The sequence below is a fragment of the Melospiza melodia genome, chromosome 1 (genome assembly GCF_035770615.1).
Source record: "Melospiza melodia melodia isolate bMelMel2 chromosome 1, bMelMel2.pri, whole genome shotgun sequence".
Lineage (NCBI taxonomy): Eukaryota > Metazoa > Chordata > Aves > Passeriformes > Passerellidae > Melospiza > Melospiza melodia.
Window position 1 is genome coordinate 135,134,382 of NC_086194.1, and position 17,558 is coordinate 135,151,939.

The 17,558-nt window shown below is 39.9% G+C and overlaps 1 protein-coding gene across 2 annotated transcripts; it reads right to left on the minus strand.

The window, feature by feature from the left end:
* Positions 1–2,356: 2,356 nt before the first annotated feature.
* On the minus strand, positions 2,357–16,836 carry LOC134424854 (epidermal retinol dehydrogenase 2-like). Of its 2 annotated transcripts, XM_063169010.1 has the most exons (8): positions 16,741–16,836; positions 13,026–13,369; positions 10,337–10,468; positions 9,266–9,365; positions 8,342–8,486; positions 7,655–7,780; positions 6,972–7,099; positions 2,357–6,663 (listed from the first exon to the last, which is right to left on the minus strand). In XM_063169010.1, the coding sequence occupies exons 2-7, from the start codon at positions 13,344–13,346 to the stop codon at positions 7,006–7,008; spliced, it is 918 nt and encodes a 305-aa protein (XP_063025080.1). In that variant the 5' UTR covers positions 13,347–13,369; positions 16,741–16,836; the 3' UTR covers positions 2,357–6,663; positions 6,972–7,005. The 2 variants fall into 2 exon arrangements, with proteins under 2 accessions (XP_063025080.1, XP_063025071.1); XM_063169001.1 differs by lacking the exon at positions 2,357–6,663 and having other exon boundaries at positions 6,767–7,099.
* Positions 16,837–17,558: the final 722 nt, after the last annotated feature.

Here is a 17,558-nt window from a genome sequence, read left to right on the forward strand (position 1 = left end):
GCAACAGGATCAAAGCCAAGGAATTTCCAGAAATGTTGAAGTGCTACTAAGTCACTACTGACGCAGTGCCCTGACTATTTGCTTGATGAAAGATGCAGGGCCATTCTGCCCCTAATTAGCAGATATTATCAATGCATCCCAAAAAAAGTATAAAATTCTTGCCTGCTTACAATGGGGAAAGAAAAAGGATACTTATTTCCCCATTTAGGAAAAAATACAAGATTTTAGCACTCTTTGACCCCAGTCTCTGGAAAAGACTATTTTAGTTACCACATTTTCTAAGTCCCTTCCTCAATTCATTCTTTATTCAGATTATATTTGGTTTACAGTTTAAAAGATTAATGCATCTATTAATGTGAAAATATCCTAAAAAATATTAGTAGGTGTATAAAATCCAGAGACCAGTCCTCTGGCAGAATGTCTCCCAAAACAGTTTTAATGGAATACACAGGGGTGAAGCCCTAATGAATCCTGAACTTCATTAACCACCACAGAAGCTTTAATGGTTTACATGCAGGAATGTAAGAATGGACATTGTAGATTTCCTTGGGGTGATTTCCTGGATTTCAGAGTGGCAAGCTCACATGCTTCAACATAGTCATGAGAATTTGTATTTGGTTGCAAAGGCATAATTTATTGCACTACTCTGTCTCCTTCAAAACCCTCAGAAAAAGAATTGGTATGAATCCTGAAGTTATCCCTTAGCTTGTTCTCTTGATCTCCTTGGACTTCTACTGCTACTTTCTGGATTTTAAGACAACACTATTAAAAAGAAAAAACCCCAAACAAAATCAATCTATAACTCAGGTGAAGAACACAGGTAGATACTCTGGGTATGTCTTTGTGGCTTTTTCTGCTGTAATACAACAAAACAAAAAAGCATATACATAGAAAAGAATAATACAGGACAGGCCTTCACACTGGAAATAATGCAACAGCTCTTCCTGTGGATGTGAAAAATCTATTGTTTACATGCCATGTTCTGAAAAATAATGTTAAAATTGCTAGGCTTGTGGCTGGCTGAATAAAAATAAATGCTGTGAACATGCCACTGTCTCCTTAGTCTAGGTTCCTAGCAGTCAGGGGTGCTACTCCATAAAATGCTTGTGATAAGAGATTATTTCATCTGACAGACAAGTCACTACCTGGCTTCAGATGTAAATCTCAAACCTGCTACAGTATACTAAACTGTAAAAACTAGTTTAAAAGGGGATAGGCCTGGAAACCTTCCTGTCTGCCTCTTTATACCTCTGTGCATGCAGAATCAAAACAAAATCTAAACATTATACTTCATATATGTACAACTGAAGTGTGCATATATAGATATGTTCATATATATCCTATATTCCACTCTTCTGAAGTGCTTATCCTTTTTACAAAATACCTTGCTTGTGAGACACAATGCAAACCTACCCCTATTGAGACCATATACCAACTAATTACTCATCAACAATATCACCAATATCACCCTTCCCTCTTTTCTTGCAATTTCCATATATTTAGTGGATTCTCATTTGAACTGGAGAATTAAAGTTCCTCAGTTTTTTTTATCCCTCCTCCAGTCTTCTTTTCTAAGGGGGTTTTCCATTTTGGATACTGTAGTTATTTTCCAACAAATCTAGCTGCCTCATTCCAAATCTAGGAAAAAGCAGATGTCAGGACATTATTTCTTGAATGCGAAGCGATTGTTTAAGTGCTCTCTCCCCTTTGAATGGGAGCTGAAAACCGGACCCATTTAGACAGGCAGAGTTACAATCATACACAAATTAAAAGAAAGATACTTTGTTTTTTCAATTATCTGAATGCTAAGGACCAATCCATAATCCCTAAAATGTTGTAATAAATGTCATTGCAGATAAAATTATCTGGATCTAAAAGCATGAAAGAGGGCAGTCAGACATTTCATTGTCAACGTGGAAAAAATAAAGGTTGAATAAACTAGTTTCAGAGCTGTCTTCCAAGCCCTTGGCTCAGGAGCAAGGTTGGAAACAGATTTCTGCCTCTTGCTGCCGGTGGAGATAATTGCTACAGCAGGCTCTGCCTGCTTCAAATACTTTTATTTTCTTTTTGGTGGGATTAACTTGGTATTCCTTTTTTGAGGAAATTTTAACACAGAAATTTCAACTAGGCACATTGACAATTACTCCCATCCTCTGTTAGAGACCAACTAAATACCAGAGGGTAGAAATTACATACTTGCTGAAGGAAACACTGCAAACAAGCACTTCACCTGGCTATTCTAGTGATATTTGCTCCTTCTTGATACAACACCCTTGATGCGATTACTTGGAATTGACAGCTTTCTCTTAATTTGTTAGAAGCTCCCCAAAACACAGGTAGGACATTCTGCAATAGCTGTAGCATGATTCAAATCAGTTTTGTAGCTTTATTAGCTGTGCATGGTGCATTGTGTGAGTGTGCTTCAGGGTAAAATCATCATTATCATGACAGAAATACACAGACAATGAATAATGCAAAGTGTGTTTTCTAGAATTAATATAGAGAAGACCTTCAATGTTAACCTTCCAACAAGAATTCCCATTTCTGGGGAACAAGCACTAAAGACCACGTGCTCAAGAGATTCCTCAGCTATCATATATCACCTTGCATTAATCTCTGAGCAAGCTGCCTTTACAGCAATACAGTTAACAGAGATGATACAGATACCTGCCCAGGGGGACTGCACCATCACCCAGGTAGCCTAGACCATGGCACCTTCTTAGGCATGAAGTTCATGGTACTAAGAGGCCAAACTTGTTCAGCAAGAAACTCTGTAATTGTTGTTGGTGGCATGTGCTGCCAGGGTTGCTGCTGCTGCTCGTGCTCTGGCTCTGTTGATTCTTCTTTCTGTGCCAAAGCTGGGGTTGCTGCCTCTGGACCCCAAGAGGTGGGGAGACAAAAGTGTAACAATATGTCTTAGGGTTCATCCTTCTGGGGCAGGGATTGTGGAAGACTACTCCACTACAAGTCCTACAGAATAATGTTTCCTTAGATGTAGTTATGCCTGACCTTGGATAAGGTGTGAAATTTCTCAGCACAGCTGTACCGAGAGCCAAGGTTTGTTTTAATCAAGCAGTAACTACCCAGGAGCTGCAACAACACAGAGCACCTTGGCATAGAACTTCTGTCCTTGTCACATCTTTGTCTTGAACATCTCTGTTGCAATCCTGAGGGCACTCATCTCCCTAGTGTGCTATTGCCAAGGGCAAAGGAAGAAGGTGGGATTTTTTTCCACTTCTCTTCCCTAGGCAGAGCTATGTTTTCCTCAGCCATAGGCCACAGGCTATCTATGAAGTTCTCACAGAACTTCAGGCTGTTAGCTTGGAGGCTTTGAAAGGCAGAGAAAATATCATCAAGCTGGAGACACCCAAGACTAGAGAGAAAGTGCATAATGCAGTGAGTGGACAAAAATCCCTGCTTGTAGTGCTGCCCCACACACTGAGGCATTGATAACATGTATTAAAGTGTCACCTGAGGGGCAGGAATCCTGCATTTTCCTAGAATATCTGGTAACTGTGGATCCAAAATAATTTCTCTTGATTGCCACAGCAAAGAAAATGTCAGTGAGAGAAGCCAAGTTATTTTGCTGAAATGCTAATTTTACAAAGCCTATGGCTTTGAACAGCTGCTCAGCAAACCATGCAGAGCACACTGGTGTCTTTGGAAGAACAACCGAACAAAGTTACCAGAGAACAGGTACCTGCTTGGCTCCTTCCTAAAATGACAACAGACCACCATGAACACCAAATTCCAGGCAGGTGCACACAGCTCCTGGGAATGAATTCCAAATTCATAAAATAATAATGGAGCTTGTATCTCAGCTGCTGGTTTTTTGTTTGCCTTCCTTCTCAATCTTGTTCAGAGGATTTAATCAAGTTAATTTTTCTTGGCACTATGTTCTCCATATTTTGAAGCATTAGGGGACAGCATGATTTCTGCTACCACAGGAATATGATCCCACATGAAAAAGAAATATAGCAGGCCATAAAATACTATGGATTGCTTTTGGATCACTATAACCATTATTATTAGGCTAATGCAGCCATCCCAGTCAAATTTGGGACAGTCATTTTTTGGGAGAGACTATTTAAAATTTCAGGCAGTGGCCATGAAACCAACAATTCTTTTGTGGGAGCTGCCTGATATATTGTCCAGCAGTCAGACATTATGCTGTCACAAATGAAATGCTCCTCCTTTTTAAGTTTTATCTTCTTGTTTGGCTGTCACAGTGATCCTTCCATGAGTTTTCTTGTTGAGAGCAGAAGGGAAGACTTTTTTGGCATTAGGAAAGTAATCAGTCAAGATCATTGTTATGTTGGAAGTAAGCCACCTTTTACCTTAAGACATTTATATCTCAGATATAAGAAGATCCAAACACTCACTCCAAGCAACCTCCTGAACACAGGGGAAGGATGTGTGCTGTTTGACCTCCAGGATACAACTCCACATCTGTCATGCCATCATAGGAGATAAAAACCACCACAGAAGAGGCTGTTATCCTCCAGGTACCTGATGTAATTTACCAGTGACCACAATATTTAATGTGGTAGCAGCACATTTATGTAAAAGCCATTATTTGTGTACTCCTTCTAGGACAGCTAGCAAGCAGAGATTTTCTACTGAAGCTCTGTATGACATATTATGCATGCTCAGTCTAGTACAGAAATTGGTCTCTAAGAGATATGTATATGCTCATAACTAGTTTTTGCATATACTCAGTGAGTCCAGTGAAGGGCTGCAAAGATAACTAAGATACTGGAGCACCTGCCATACAAGGAGATGGTGAGATTTCTGGGACTGCTTAGTCTTGAGAGAAGGTTGAGCCCCAATGTGTATAAGTACCTAAAAGGAAGGTGTGAAATGCAAACTTGGACTCTTAGTGGTATCCTCTGAAAGGACATGAAATAAAGTACATTGAATTTACACATAATTTTCATTTATCCGTTTTTAAACAGAGTGTGAAAAAACACTAGAACAGGTTACCCAGAGAGATTGTAGAGTTTCCAACCTTAGAGATACACAAAACTTAATTGAGCACAGGTCCTTTCCACTGATTCTGTGGGAAAATTCCATGGAGATGTATTTATCTGGCACAGATTTTCAGGTAAAATTCTCCTAGGGCTTTGGCAAACATGAACCTGCTGAAAATCCCCAAATCCTACTGCCAGACTTACTGCTTCTAATTTTCCTCAACAGAAGGTGTTCACAAAGACACTAAAAATGAAAAGCTACTTGCTCTCACTAGAGCTGGAGTTTGATACTCATAGTGTTCATATGCAGAGCTCACTTTTCCCCTTTGCTCCAGGAGGGAAAAGTATGTTCTGTTAGTATAAAAAGGTGAGGAGGCTGAAGACAGATACACCACATAGTCATTAGTGGTAGAATTTGTGAACACTGCAATGTGTGCATGGATTGCACATTGAGACAATCTCTTTTTTACTTGGTTAACTTCTGTTTCCTGAGGTGTACTGTAAAATGAGTAAAAATTTTGAGGAAGAGAAGCTGAAGATCTGAAAGGAGATTGAAACAAATCTTTTCTTCATCACTCTGAACTCTAGCTCTCATCAATCCATCATAAAGGTAAGGTGATTTTTAACACACTTGTTTTACTCCGTGTTTCTTGCTCATCAGTAGAGTAGTAAAGTAGCTCTATGTGAACCTTTCTCTGCTAATAAACCTTACTATTTGTATAGTCAAGGGAAATTAAGATAGTTTCTAGGCCATCATTGAAAGAAAAAAAAGACTCCCCATTAAAAAAGTCCCCCTTTTCTCCATACTGTTTGAATTACTATATCAATTGCTAGCAGAGAACTGTGAGATGAAGTGGACTTAGCATGTACAGAAGTGATATACACATAAGCTTCCTTTTTCTTGTTTTGGATTACAAAAAGTCAAAGTAGCTTTCTAAGCACCATTGTCAAAAAGGACAACACCTCCACAGCATATGCTCAAAATAAATGGACAGTCCTAAGAGTAAAGGGAAAGTAAACCAAGTCTCTGTAGACACAAGGCAGTCTGTCACCCAACTCAGAGAAGCAAAACATCAAAGGATGGCTGTAATGATACCATTCAGTTCTGTCAACATCATTCCTTTCTGAAACAATCCCAAGAGAAACCCCTATTATACAACACAACACCCTTGCTTTTAGTAGTTCATTGTCTCTTTTGATGAGACATTGAACAGCCCACCTAGACTGGCAGTCTCATGCTTTATAAATACAAATTTATTCTTAGGAGGTGACAATTTAAAATAGTTCTTAAAATACTGTACTTAAAAGATACAAAGACTTCTGTTACAAAGTTGCAGTCATAGTATTAGCTTTTAAAATAAATTAGGCACAAAGTAGATTAGCAGCACAAATGCTTAGTTTATCTTAATTTACATATCCTTCCCTATCCCTGTCCCAACATCCATTGTCATCTGTGAGTTGAGAGATCACACCTCCAAAACTTAATAAATGTAACTGTTTTTTTTCACCAACACAGTGTGTATTTTTAATCTCCCAAAACTTCCATTTGTAAGAGTTACAATCTGTTGTTTGAGGAAATTCATGAATTCCTCAGCTTACCAGGGAATGGTAATGGCACCAGCAGTACAGCTCATCCTCATGGTTCACTGAATGGCAGCAAGAAGTCAGATCCACTACAGGCTTTTCTGGATACCTGCTAAATACACGTGGTTTCTTGGTCTTTTCTTCCCCCCAGAGTTGCCAGTTATTGGTTTGTGATGCAGGACCCCTTTTAAGGTGTTATAAACCAATGCAAATAAGTTCAATTAATGTATTTTCATAATGAGGTGAAAAGAAAACAATTCAAAAACAATAGTTCAGATGAAAGCTGTTGATTAAGAGCCAGTTAAAAAGCAACTCTTAAAAATCTTGTTACTATTGAGAAATGAGGCACCCAAAGTTCACAGCTGTTAGTGAAGCAAACTTTTCCCACCACCACCTTTAACTAACTTCAACACCCACTTTAGAGCTGCTGGTCTCTGAATTTTGTGCTTTTTCACTCCTTCTTTGGCCGACCTTTGAAGGTATTCATCATATCATCGAGTCCAAAGTAGTCTAAAAGGAGAACTGTTGCTTTCACTGGTAGGAAGCTGTAAGGTAGGGACATGGAAGAAGACAAAAAGAAACAAAGAGATATCAGAAGAGTTGTGCAGTTTTATCACAGAATTAGTTTAACCTGGCTAATACTGGTAAAGGCAGTATACTCTTTAGAATACAGACCCACTGGTCCTCTCAAAATATCTTTTACACTCATTTGGCAACCTGAGTTATAGACAGATCAGTATTCCAGCCTGGCTTGCAACAGAGTCAAAAGTGCCCAAATGCTACAGCAAGACACCAGATGGATTTACAGTTGAACTCGGTGATCTTTGAGGTCTTTTCCAACCAATAATTCTCTGACTGCAGTTATGGAGAAGCAGGCGGTCTCTGCAGCCCCCAGTAAAACTGCCCCCCAGTGGAGTCAGAAAGGCACAGTTAGACATTTCTGCCATTGTTCTATGGCCCAAGGGTAGACTGAACCCTCAGACACAAACAAACAAAACCCTTCCAAAAATGTGTATAACTTAATGAAAATTCAAACCAGCAAGTAGAAACTTCTTTTATACTTTAAGCATCCCCAAACAGAAAAGAGAAACATAACTTACCTTTTTAAAAAAAGTAAAAGATAAGTGATGCGTGGCATAAGCACAACTTCTTGGTTCTGCCGAACAGCACTGACTATCCTCTCGGCCACGTACTCTGGATCCAGATTAGCAATCATACGTGGCCACCTGAAAAATATTTATTGCTATCATACAAATTGCTTTGGATTCACATTTTCTTCAAAGAAATCTCAATTTTACAGTTATTCAACTAAAAAAAGAAATAAATACCACAAGTCCTATGAACAACAGAATCTTCAGTATGTTAGAGTGAGTGGACATGATTATTTCTCCTCTGTATGACCTCTCATAAGACAAAACCAGAGACCTCATATTAGGACACACCAGACTTGTATTTGGCTCCCAAACTTTGTCATTATACATGCATACTGAGCAAAGCTATACCATCAATTTCAGGAGGAGAATGGGGGTTTAGAAACCAGAGAGGACAAATGGAGCATTTGGCTTCTGCAAAGGAAAGGACACCAATTACGTTTCACATTTCAGCTTAAATGAATAGTAAAGTACCTAGGCCTTTTGAGTTGCCCAGTCACTGGATAACACCCATCTGAAGTCTTAAAAACAATACAAGCAGAAAAAAGCTTGGCTCATGATTTTCATAAAGGAAATAAGGATTTATAACATGCTAAAAATGCAACTTTCATAAAAACCTCACAAGAGTTTACTTACTTGGATTTAACACCATCAAACATTCCCGTGTTTATGACATAGGGACACACAATTGTGGTTTTAACACCAGTCTTTCTCAGACTTCTCATCTCTATATCAATTGACTCTGCAAAACCAACTGCTGCAAATTTACTTGCACAGTAATCTGTAAAATAAAACATTAATTGCAGTTAAATATTTAAATTTAAAAATTAAACTTTATTGTCTAATACTAAACCACTTCACATCAGAATAGGAATGGTTTTCAGGATTAGGTTAAAATTTGCTTTTGATCTGATTCATTCCTCTTCTTTCCTCTCCTAAATCAACTGTTGTTCTGGACTGGCAGACAGAGTTTCTCATGACATCTCTGCTACCATTTTCTCACTCTCTACGAACAATGGTAAATGAAATTGTTTTTCATACCATTTTTTCTTTAAATCCATGCACTCACTTGTTATGCCTCAAACTCACATTTTCAAGACTCTCTAATGTGGTTTCAACTTTCTCTTGGAGCTAGATTTCTTTTACTGCTATGTCACCTTATTTCATATTCTGCCCTCTTTGTATACATATTCCAGAAATGCCTTCTGAGCTCCCTCTAAATCTAAAGTGGCCTCTCTCCTATCAGAAACCTGCAAGTAAATTTTAACAACACTGAGATTCTCAGCTTCCAAAGCTCTATATGGCTTCTAGATCCTTATGCCTTGGCAGAAAAACCTGTTTCACAGCACTGCTGAGCTTCTGGAAAATGCTTTGTAAAGAAATGATCTGTTTACAGTCAGCTGTTTTGAAAGTCTGACTACTGGCTTTAACTCTATGGAAAGATCCAAAAATTCAAAATAAGTTAGGTTTTTTTTTCCCCCCATAGATATTGACTGCACAGTTTAAAATAAAATTAATTACTTCAATTAATATTAGCTTTAATCCTCTTCAATACACTACCTGAAGCCTGACTGGTTCCACAGAGTCCTGCACAGCTTGCTATGCTAACCAAGTGTCCGTGGTTGGCGGCAATCATTGCTGGGAGGAAGGCTTTGTAAGTCTGCAAAGTAAATCAGAGCTGCAATGTAACATTTTACTAAGTAAGTTACACGCCACAATATTTTGAAGGTGTTTGATGGTTTTAGAGAAATTCTCCCAACAGATTAAATAAGCTTTCCCCTTCCATTATGGAAAGATGTGTGTATGTATGTGGAGCTTGAACTGCATGTTGTTTGAACTCCAACCTTCAACCATTTAAATGGCGAGTTCCTACCCTACCTGTACTACCCAAGAAAGATGGTAACGTGATGAAAGCTAAATATATGGCTTAATCTAGTCATGAAGTTTCTTTCAAATGAGAATTAAGTGCTCACTGCAAATTTTGTGAAATGGCAAAGATTTCCTTCTGTTAAATTCATTACATCTTTATGATTAAATTTATTTCTAAATAAACTGACACATGATTGAATATTTTTTATACAATTCTTTATGATAGAAACACCATATAGGTGACCAGCCTTCACTGAAAGGAAGAAAATGCACACCAGGTTACTCATTCTGGACAAAAGCTTCACTTATTATCAAGAGAATTATCACAACGTGTGTGTTTCTTACTGGAATTATCACAGCCACAGAACAACTGGAACATTAACAGAACAGAAGAACTGAAGTAGAACTGAACATTTCTCGGGGCAGCCACTACTAACGTGGGCCTGCTTCATGTCAGTTAATAATGAGACACTGACTTATGTCTAGCCTCAGAATTTAGCAGATGGTGGACTTCAGTTCTTAAGAGAATTTCTAAATGTGAAGTGCTTCTACCTGCCTACACTAGAGATTCCCAAAGAATCCATTCTTCCACGCTTTCAAAAAAAATTTGACCCACTCCAGAGCAAATAAATACTTTCTTGTCTAATTTCTGACTGAACTTCCAAAGACGCCTATATGTTTTCCTCAATTCTAAAAGGCAAAATACATTGAAAACATGTTAAAAGGATGTCTTAGTATGCATATGCAAAATACAGGTTTTACCCAGAAGTGTGCCATTATGTTCACTTCCATGGTTTTTTCTACAAGTGAATCTGGAGAATCAAGAAATCTCTTCCCAACTACAACACCAGCATTGTTGATCAAGATGCTGACATCACCAACTTCTTTTTTAACCTAAAACAAAAAGCATCAAGAGAATGTGCAATAAATCCAGACATTCTTCCCAAGTATTATTGATGAAAACAGAAATATTACACATTTAAATAAGTTGAACTTGTTATGGATCCAAACACCTCAGGTTCTTGCAGTCTCACCTGATGCCTTTTTAAATGTGAGCTCTCAAACAGATTTTCTTCAGATTTGTGGAGCTCAACAGCTCCACACAAGCTTTGCTTTCAGCACCTCTGTTTCTGAGGACAAATGTTCCAGATAAGTCTTCAATGGAGAAAGCTTAACTAATACAACAAGTACTTTTCTACAGTAACCACATCTTAAAACTAAATAGTAATTCTGGACTAGAATCTGGTACGCTCTACCCCAGAAATTAAGTTGGCTAAGAAATAATACATATACATTAAACTCAGTAAGAGGAGGTACAGTTTTCATTTTAGCTTCAGACTAAGAGCCTTCATGAACAGACCCATTTGAGAGAACAAGTGTAGGCCAGCTGATTGCAAGATATTATGTCAGCTCTCCAAAGGAGAATGAACATATTTAAAACAGAATTTGAGATACAAGTCATTGATCTGAGCTACCTGGGAAAAATGAAATGGGTAACACAGTGAAGAATTAAAGAATAATTTATCACCTATCCTTTATTCTAGTTCAACTTCCTCGTATTCCTTAAAAGTGCTCTAATCTTGTATATTTTTTTTAACTAAGCTTTAGGAGTTGGGTACTTCTGGAATAGAGACATTAGAAATAAATTTTAAGCTATCAGTTTTAATAGCCAAAAGGCTGTCCTTCATCTGTTGGTACAGGAAAGAAACAATGACCTGATACACAAAGAGCCTTTTGGTTTTCTTCCTACTGAAGTAACTTTTTCATGCTGTCTCTGTGTGGCTGATGAAGCCATATTAAAGATCCACATACATTTCATTTTGGCTATAAAACTGTTTCATTGGGAGCAAAATTTTAAAACACATCCTGCCCTACCAGCATAAATTGAGTTTGCAAGACCATAGTCTTGCAAAACTCCAAGCCTGCATAAAGCTGAATCACCAGAAGAGGAAAAAGGACCTAGAACCATGCTGTCACATCTCCCAAAGATATGAACACTAAGAACCAAAGTCTACTACGCTGCATGAATTAAGCAGTGGCACCAAGCACCACCTATACTAAAGTGTTTTTGTAACTGGTAAGATTGGATAATTCTACATCATCAGCAGGACATGACATTTCTGAAATAATGGTAGTAAGGTGTTTTCTTCCATGCAGATTAGCATGAGCATTATTAATGAATCTGACAGTTGCTGAACTGCTGACAAAAGGTTTTAAGTGAGGGACCACACACTGGACCCTACTGCAACTTCTTTGTTCCTGCAAGCTCTGTTTGCATCATCCTGAACCCGTGTCACACAAATCTACGCTCAGTTCTCTTTTTCAAGTTTCACCAGCGTGGCTCAGCCACTGCTTTTCTCCATGGGCCCAGAGTGCTAGCCCTCAATTCAAGTTCTCAAACCTAAGGGTCAATTTTCATCTGCTTCATTCCAGTATCCTTCACACTACAATATTCCTCCTCCAGCTCTCCCAGCTCAATAGGAAGCACAGCTACAGGCCTATGGCGAGACATGCAACTTCTCTGCAAGGACAGCAGATGTCCAGCTCAGCTGGTCTAACAGCGGCAAGGGGGACCAAAGCTGATCAGCATTACTGGAATACAAAACCAATAGCACCAGCCTCTAATGAGCTGCAATTCATACACAAGCTTCATGTATCAGAAAGCCTATCATAGTCATTTTTGCACAGATAGAAAAAGACAGAAAGCTAGAGCTTCTTAAAGAGCAATAAAACATTACTTCAACCAAAAGATGTTCCTGAAGACAGCTGAACTTTTTATTGAAAAAAAATCATCCCCAAGCAAGACACACTGTGGAAATATCTTAGTCCAACAGTTAAGATTAGCAAATTTTAAGTGAATGAGAACAGGTTCTTAGACTTGAAACTGTTTAACAATATTAGCTTTTGGCAACACTGCTAGTCTGCCCAAATTATTTAACCACATGCTATGTTTACAAAGCTCTTCAAAAATGAAGGAAAGAAATATTTAAGACATCAAGATACATTTATTAATTCAGATAAAGTAAGTCTGCCAAAATCTCTTCACAGCAATGGAAATATTTGAAAATTGCCTAAGCAGTTAATCCTTTTTACAATGTATGGTCTTTTGGTAAAAGGCTGCCAGAACTTGAAATACTGCTTTAGCTTCAATAAATTGATTTTCCGCACTTCACGATTAAGGGCCTGCTTGGTCATTGAATGAATAAATAAGAACCTACTCAGCTAAAATGAGCTACTGAAAAAAAGAGCCAGCTCTTTTTATTTTTTAAGGAATAGAGATACACAAGTCAACTCTAAAATCAAGAATTCTTGAAATAGATAGGAAGCAATACATTCAGAATTAATTACCTTTAATCTCTTGCTTTGAATCCACTAGAAAACTTACTCATGCATCTTACACCCATGCTTGAACTCATCTTGGAATAATGTCAAAGCCACAAATATACTTTACCTGGTCAGCTACTCTGTAGATATCCTGTCTTTTGCTACAGTCACAGACATAAGAGTGTACTCTTCCTGCTCCTTTTTCCTTGAGCAGTCCTACTGTGCATTTGAGCCCCTCTTGATTAATGTCCCAGAGGACCACCGTGGCTCCAAGGCTGGCAAACTTCACCGCTAAGAGTCTTCCAATGCCACTTCCCGCTCCTGTTATTAATACGATTTCACCACTAACATTCTTCTTCCGTACAGGAACAACCAAGAACACCAGTGACTCCAGTAAGTAGTAAACAAGAAGTACAATCACTTTTAATGTTTCCAGGAAGAAGTTCATCTTCAGGCTATTTCTTCAGATATCTGATTAAAAAAAAACCCAAAACATTTACCAGATAGGGTAAACCATAGAGAAAACACAAACATCAACATTGCAAAAACATTTTCAGATCCATTCTAAATATTCTCTACCCTGCTTTTGAGTATTGTTTCAAAGAAATATATAGGCATACACCTGCATAGGTAATCCATTTGTCCTGTTTCTGTCTCCAGGTTGCTTCCACTTTCCTCTAGGATGCAGTATACAATTCATTTACCATTCAGCAGCAATAGGAAATACCTGCCCTCATCTGCTTTAGAAATTCCCCATCCCTCATGCCACAGGTTTCATTCTCTGCTCTGACAGAATGTGGACAAAAATCTAAAATAAATAAATACATACATACTACTACTACTAATAAAAATCTGCCCACTGAGCATCTCAAACAGAAATGCATGACAACTACAAATCAAAACTTATGGTTTAATTAAAGAACTTCAGTGCTCACACACTAGTGCTATAGATCAGGGAAAATTCTCCTTTTAGGACCACAATGTTTTTTGCTTCGTAGGCACTCCCTGTCACCATGAAATTATATGCAGAACAAGTCACAGTCCCAATTACGCTGAAAAAACATGAGTATAAGGAGCTTCAGAAGACAATATGCTTGTAAATCTCCAAAGCACACTAGGTAAATACCTGCGTGTCACTACTGACTTTTCAGCTACCTGTAGTACCATTATTGAGGAGAGCCTGCTTCTGCAGTTGAACAAAGCTCTTTGGCAATGCACTGCAAAGCTGTTGAGTTTCTTCTCTTCACCTCCCTGCACTAAGCAAATGCCATAGGCATGAATCATACCATCTCAGGTACATGTTTAACCTCACAATCTGTACACATCCAAGTAAAGCCAACACCAAGCAGGCCTTAAATCCTTGGAGGAATGTTATTTCATTTTCCAGCATACAACAGCTGTGCAAGAAATTAATCCTTGCTTAAAACAGGTTTTAATCTTTGACTAACAACATCATGAAGCAATAACATCTTTCTCAGCTAAAGATAGAGCATGCTGGCACCTACACTTCAACCTTTAGCACTTTTAGACATTTAGCATCTTTAGCAACCTTTAGACATACCCAGCCTGATTACATCTCCTAGTTAACTCCATGTGTATAGGTAATCGTGTTTGACAAGTGCCAGGAGATAAGTAACTTGGGTCTCTGCTACTCTGAGCAAAGTTCATGAAATTGAGCATGTGAACATACACGTGTTACTATGAACCTCAGATTTTCTACATGGGCCGGTCTTGAAAAGAAACAGGCCTCTGCTAGGGCAGAGCTAGTTATTTCAGAAAGTTTTCTGGCAGAAACATTGGAACATCTTAAAACTGTTCTGGTAACAGAAAAAAAACATTTGCCACAGATGTAGTGGGTAGGAAAACAAGTTCTTTCTGGCAAAGGCAGGGGGTGAATGCTTCCTGTTGAGTACTTTCTATTCTTCATTCTCATTAAAATGTGACAAAATGGGTGCAGAGGCAGTAACTCCAGTAAGAAGTGAAACAAATACCAAAACAGCACTGAAACATTTTTCTAGAGCCAATATTAGCATTTCCTGTAACAGGCTCTCTTATTTATATAGATATTACAGTTCTAAGCAAAAACAGAGTTATAAAAGAAAAACTTTATTAAATTCAACGCACATAAAAATGTGCCAGCTTTTGGAAGCCCAAGTTCTTTGTTGAGTCTAAAACAGAAGAAACAAGTCTTTAAAATAAATTCAGCTTCTGAATTTAACCTGATTGCACTAATTTAATGCACTTAACACAAAACCCTCCATTTGCATGCAAGGAGACTGGTATCTCTGGCATAGATAAAGATGTTTAAGTTAATCCCTATAGAAAACCAAGTGAGGCAATTGCCTTCAGAGGCAATACACAATTTGAACTCAGTTGAAAATTTATGACAATAATTCTTCAAGTAAGAATTAAGCTTATGTAGGTCAGAGGCACATTAAATCTTTCAGAAAAGCATGCCTATCACTTAACGAAGCAGAGTTGTTTATGCATGCCACAGCTGTTTATGCAGACCGCAGGAGACTTCCTATTAGAAGATCAACTCTGCATCTTTCAACAAGATGCTTAATTTCCACGGACACATCTCTCCCCTAACCCAAATTTGACTAGGCCTCCAATCTCACTCAATGCATCAGTATTGCTAATTAAACCAACTACTGTAACCAAGCATATCCATACAGACAATTAAATTGGCCGCTCACCCGGCCAATTTTGGTTTGTCAACTAAAGTGAGCAGGGATGTATTTACAAGTTAATTAACCAAGGGGGCCTTTGGCACATATCTCAAATCACTTCTGATGCCTTGTATTGTTTTTTTAGTATGCCTATGTTCACAGAGACATAAGTGTGGAGGGTTTTTATGCAGTAGAGAAATATCAGATGCTCTACAACGTTTTATTGTGGTTGCAGGCCCCCAGCTGGGTAATAATTAGCATTGATTCCATGATACTCAGAAGGCTGATCAATCTCTTTATTATATATTTAATTATTAAGAAACCCATTGCTTTTATAGACAGTTACGATACACCTGGACCTAACTGGTGCACCGATCCAAACACCATCACCACTGGCTAATTAAGAAACCACCCTTTGTTAAACAAATCTCCACAACACATTCCACATGTTCACAACAACACGTGCAGCAAGTGAAGGTAAGAATTGTTTCTCATTCTTTTCTTTGATCTTCTCACAGACTTTCCCCCAGGACAATGCCTGGGAAAGTTGTTTCTTTCTGTGGCCAGAGCACTGCTGCCACATCTTATCAGACAGACTTCGAGTGTAGATAATTTGGCCAGCAAAGGCTTGTTGGTACATGCCAGCACTCACCACCGACAGGCTCTCGCAGACCTGAGAGAGTCTTAAAGACCATCACTGCTCCCAAATCACAGAGCCAGGACTGAGGCTGCCAGCTGAACGCACACCACCCTTGCTAGTGGGAGGACTAAAGGTTGATCACGCAATCACCTGAGCGGCGTTTGGCAAGGATGCAATTTTCTCATTGTACCGGGAGAGCTGCGCTCCCACAGAAGTACAGCAGCTCTGTAGCTGAGGCTGCCCAAGCGCAGCAGTAAATTCCTCAGCCCCCGGGGGATGCTGGATAACCTTACTCTGGCTTGGCACAGCGCGCCTACCAACCCGAGCAGCAGCATAAGAAAGCCCACAAGCAGCTGTGCCCAGCTCACAGCCCTCAGGCTGCACCACTGCCCCGTAGCGCCCGGCTGCCCACGGCCCTCGGTCCTCCCACATACGGCCCTCGAGTGCCCGCATACCCTGTCCTGTCCTGTTCTGTCCCGTCCCGTCTCCCAGCGCCCGCCCGGCCCACAACGCCCCAGCACCGGAGGTACCTTCTCCTGCCGGCCTGGAGGACACACAGGGAACCTCCGCCTCCCACCGTGGCCCAGCGGCTCTGCGGGAGGGCGAGAGCGGCGCGAAGGGAGCAGGGAGCAGAGCGGGGCGGAGCCAGGCAGCCCTGCCTTCACAGACAGCCCTGCCTTTATCTGGCAGCCCGCCCCGGAGCGGGGCTGAGCGGATGCCCGGGGCAGGGCCGGTGCCCGCTCGGCCGAGCGCCGGGCTGGGTGTGCGGCGCTGTCCGCGCTCCGCCCGGGGCCGCCGGCCGCCGGGATGGGAGTCAGCCGAGCTGTGGGGTCGTCCCCGGGAAGGAGAGCTGCAGCCCCGGGCGGCCGTGGGACGCTTATGCCCTGTGGGCTCTTCCTGAGACCGGAGTAGGTCAAAAGCTCCAAGGACGGAGTAGTTTGCCGGGTGGAGGCCCTCGGGACAACGCCCTAACTCCCACGCACTTTCCGTGGGTTGTTGTTTGTTGTGTTGTTGGTTTTTGTTTGTTTTAAAAAAGTATTTATACACATGAGGTGGTTATCGGTCCATGCTGAAACCTGCCCCTAAAGGCATGGTTGATGTAAAGAGGTCACCTAGCCTGTTTGAAGCCATGCTGCACGGAAGTGGCTTCACCGGCTGAGTGTGACCCTTTCAGGGTGGTGTCCTTTTGAGGGAATGAATGACACTTCAGTTTAAAAAATGAGTTCTGGCTCTACCCAGACGAGTATTTGGTTTGCTAATTCAGTGAAATGCTCTTCTGCTATATATTTACATAAGTCCCTTAGGGCAGCATTGTTTTGGAGGGTTTTTTTAACCATATGCTTATCCT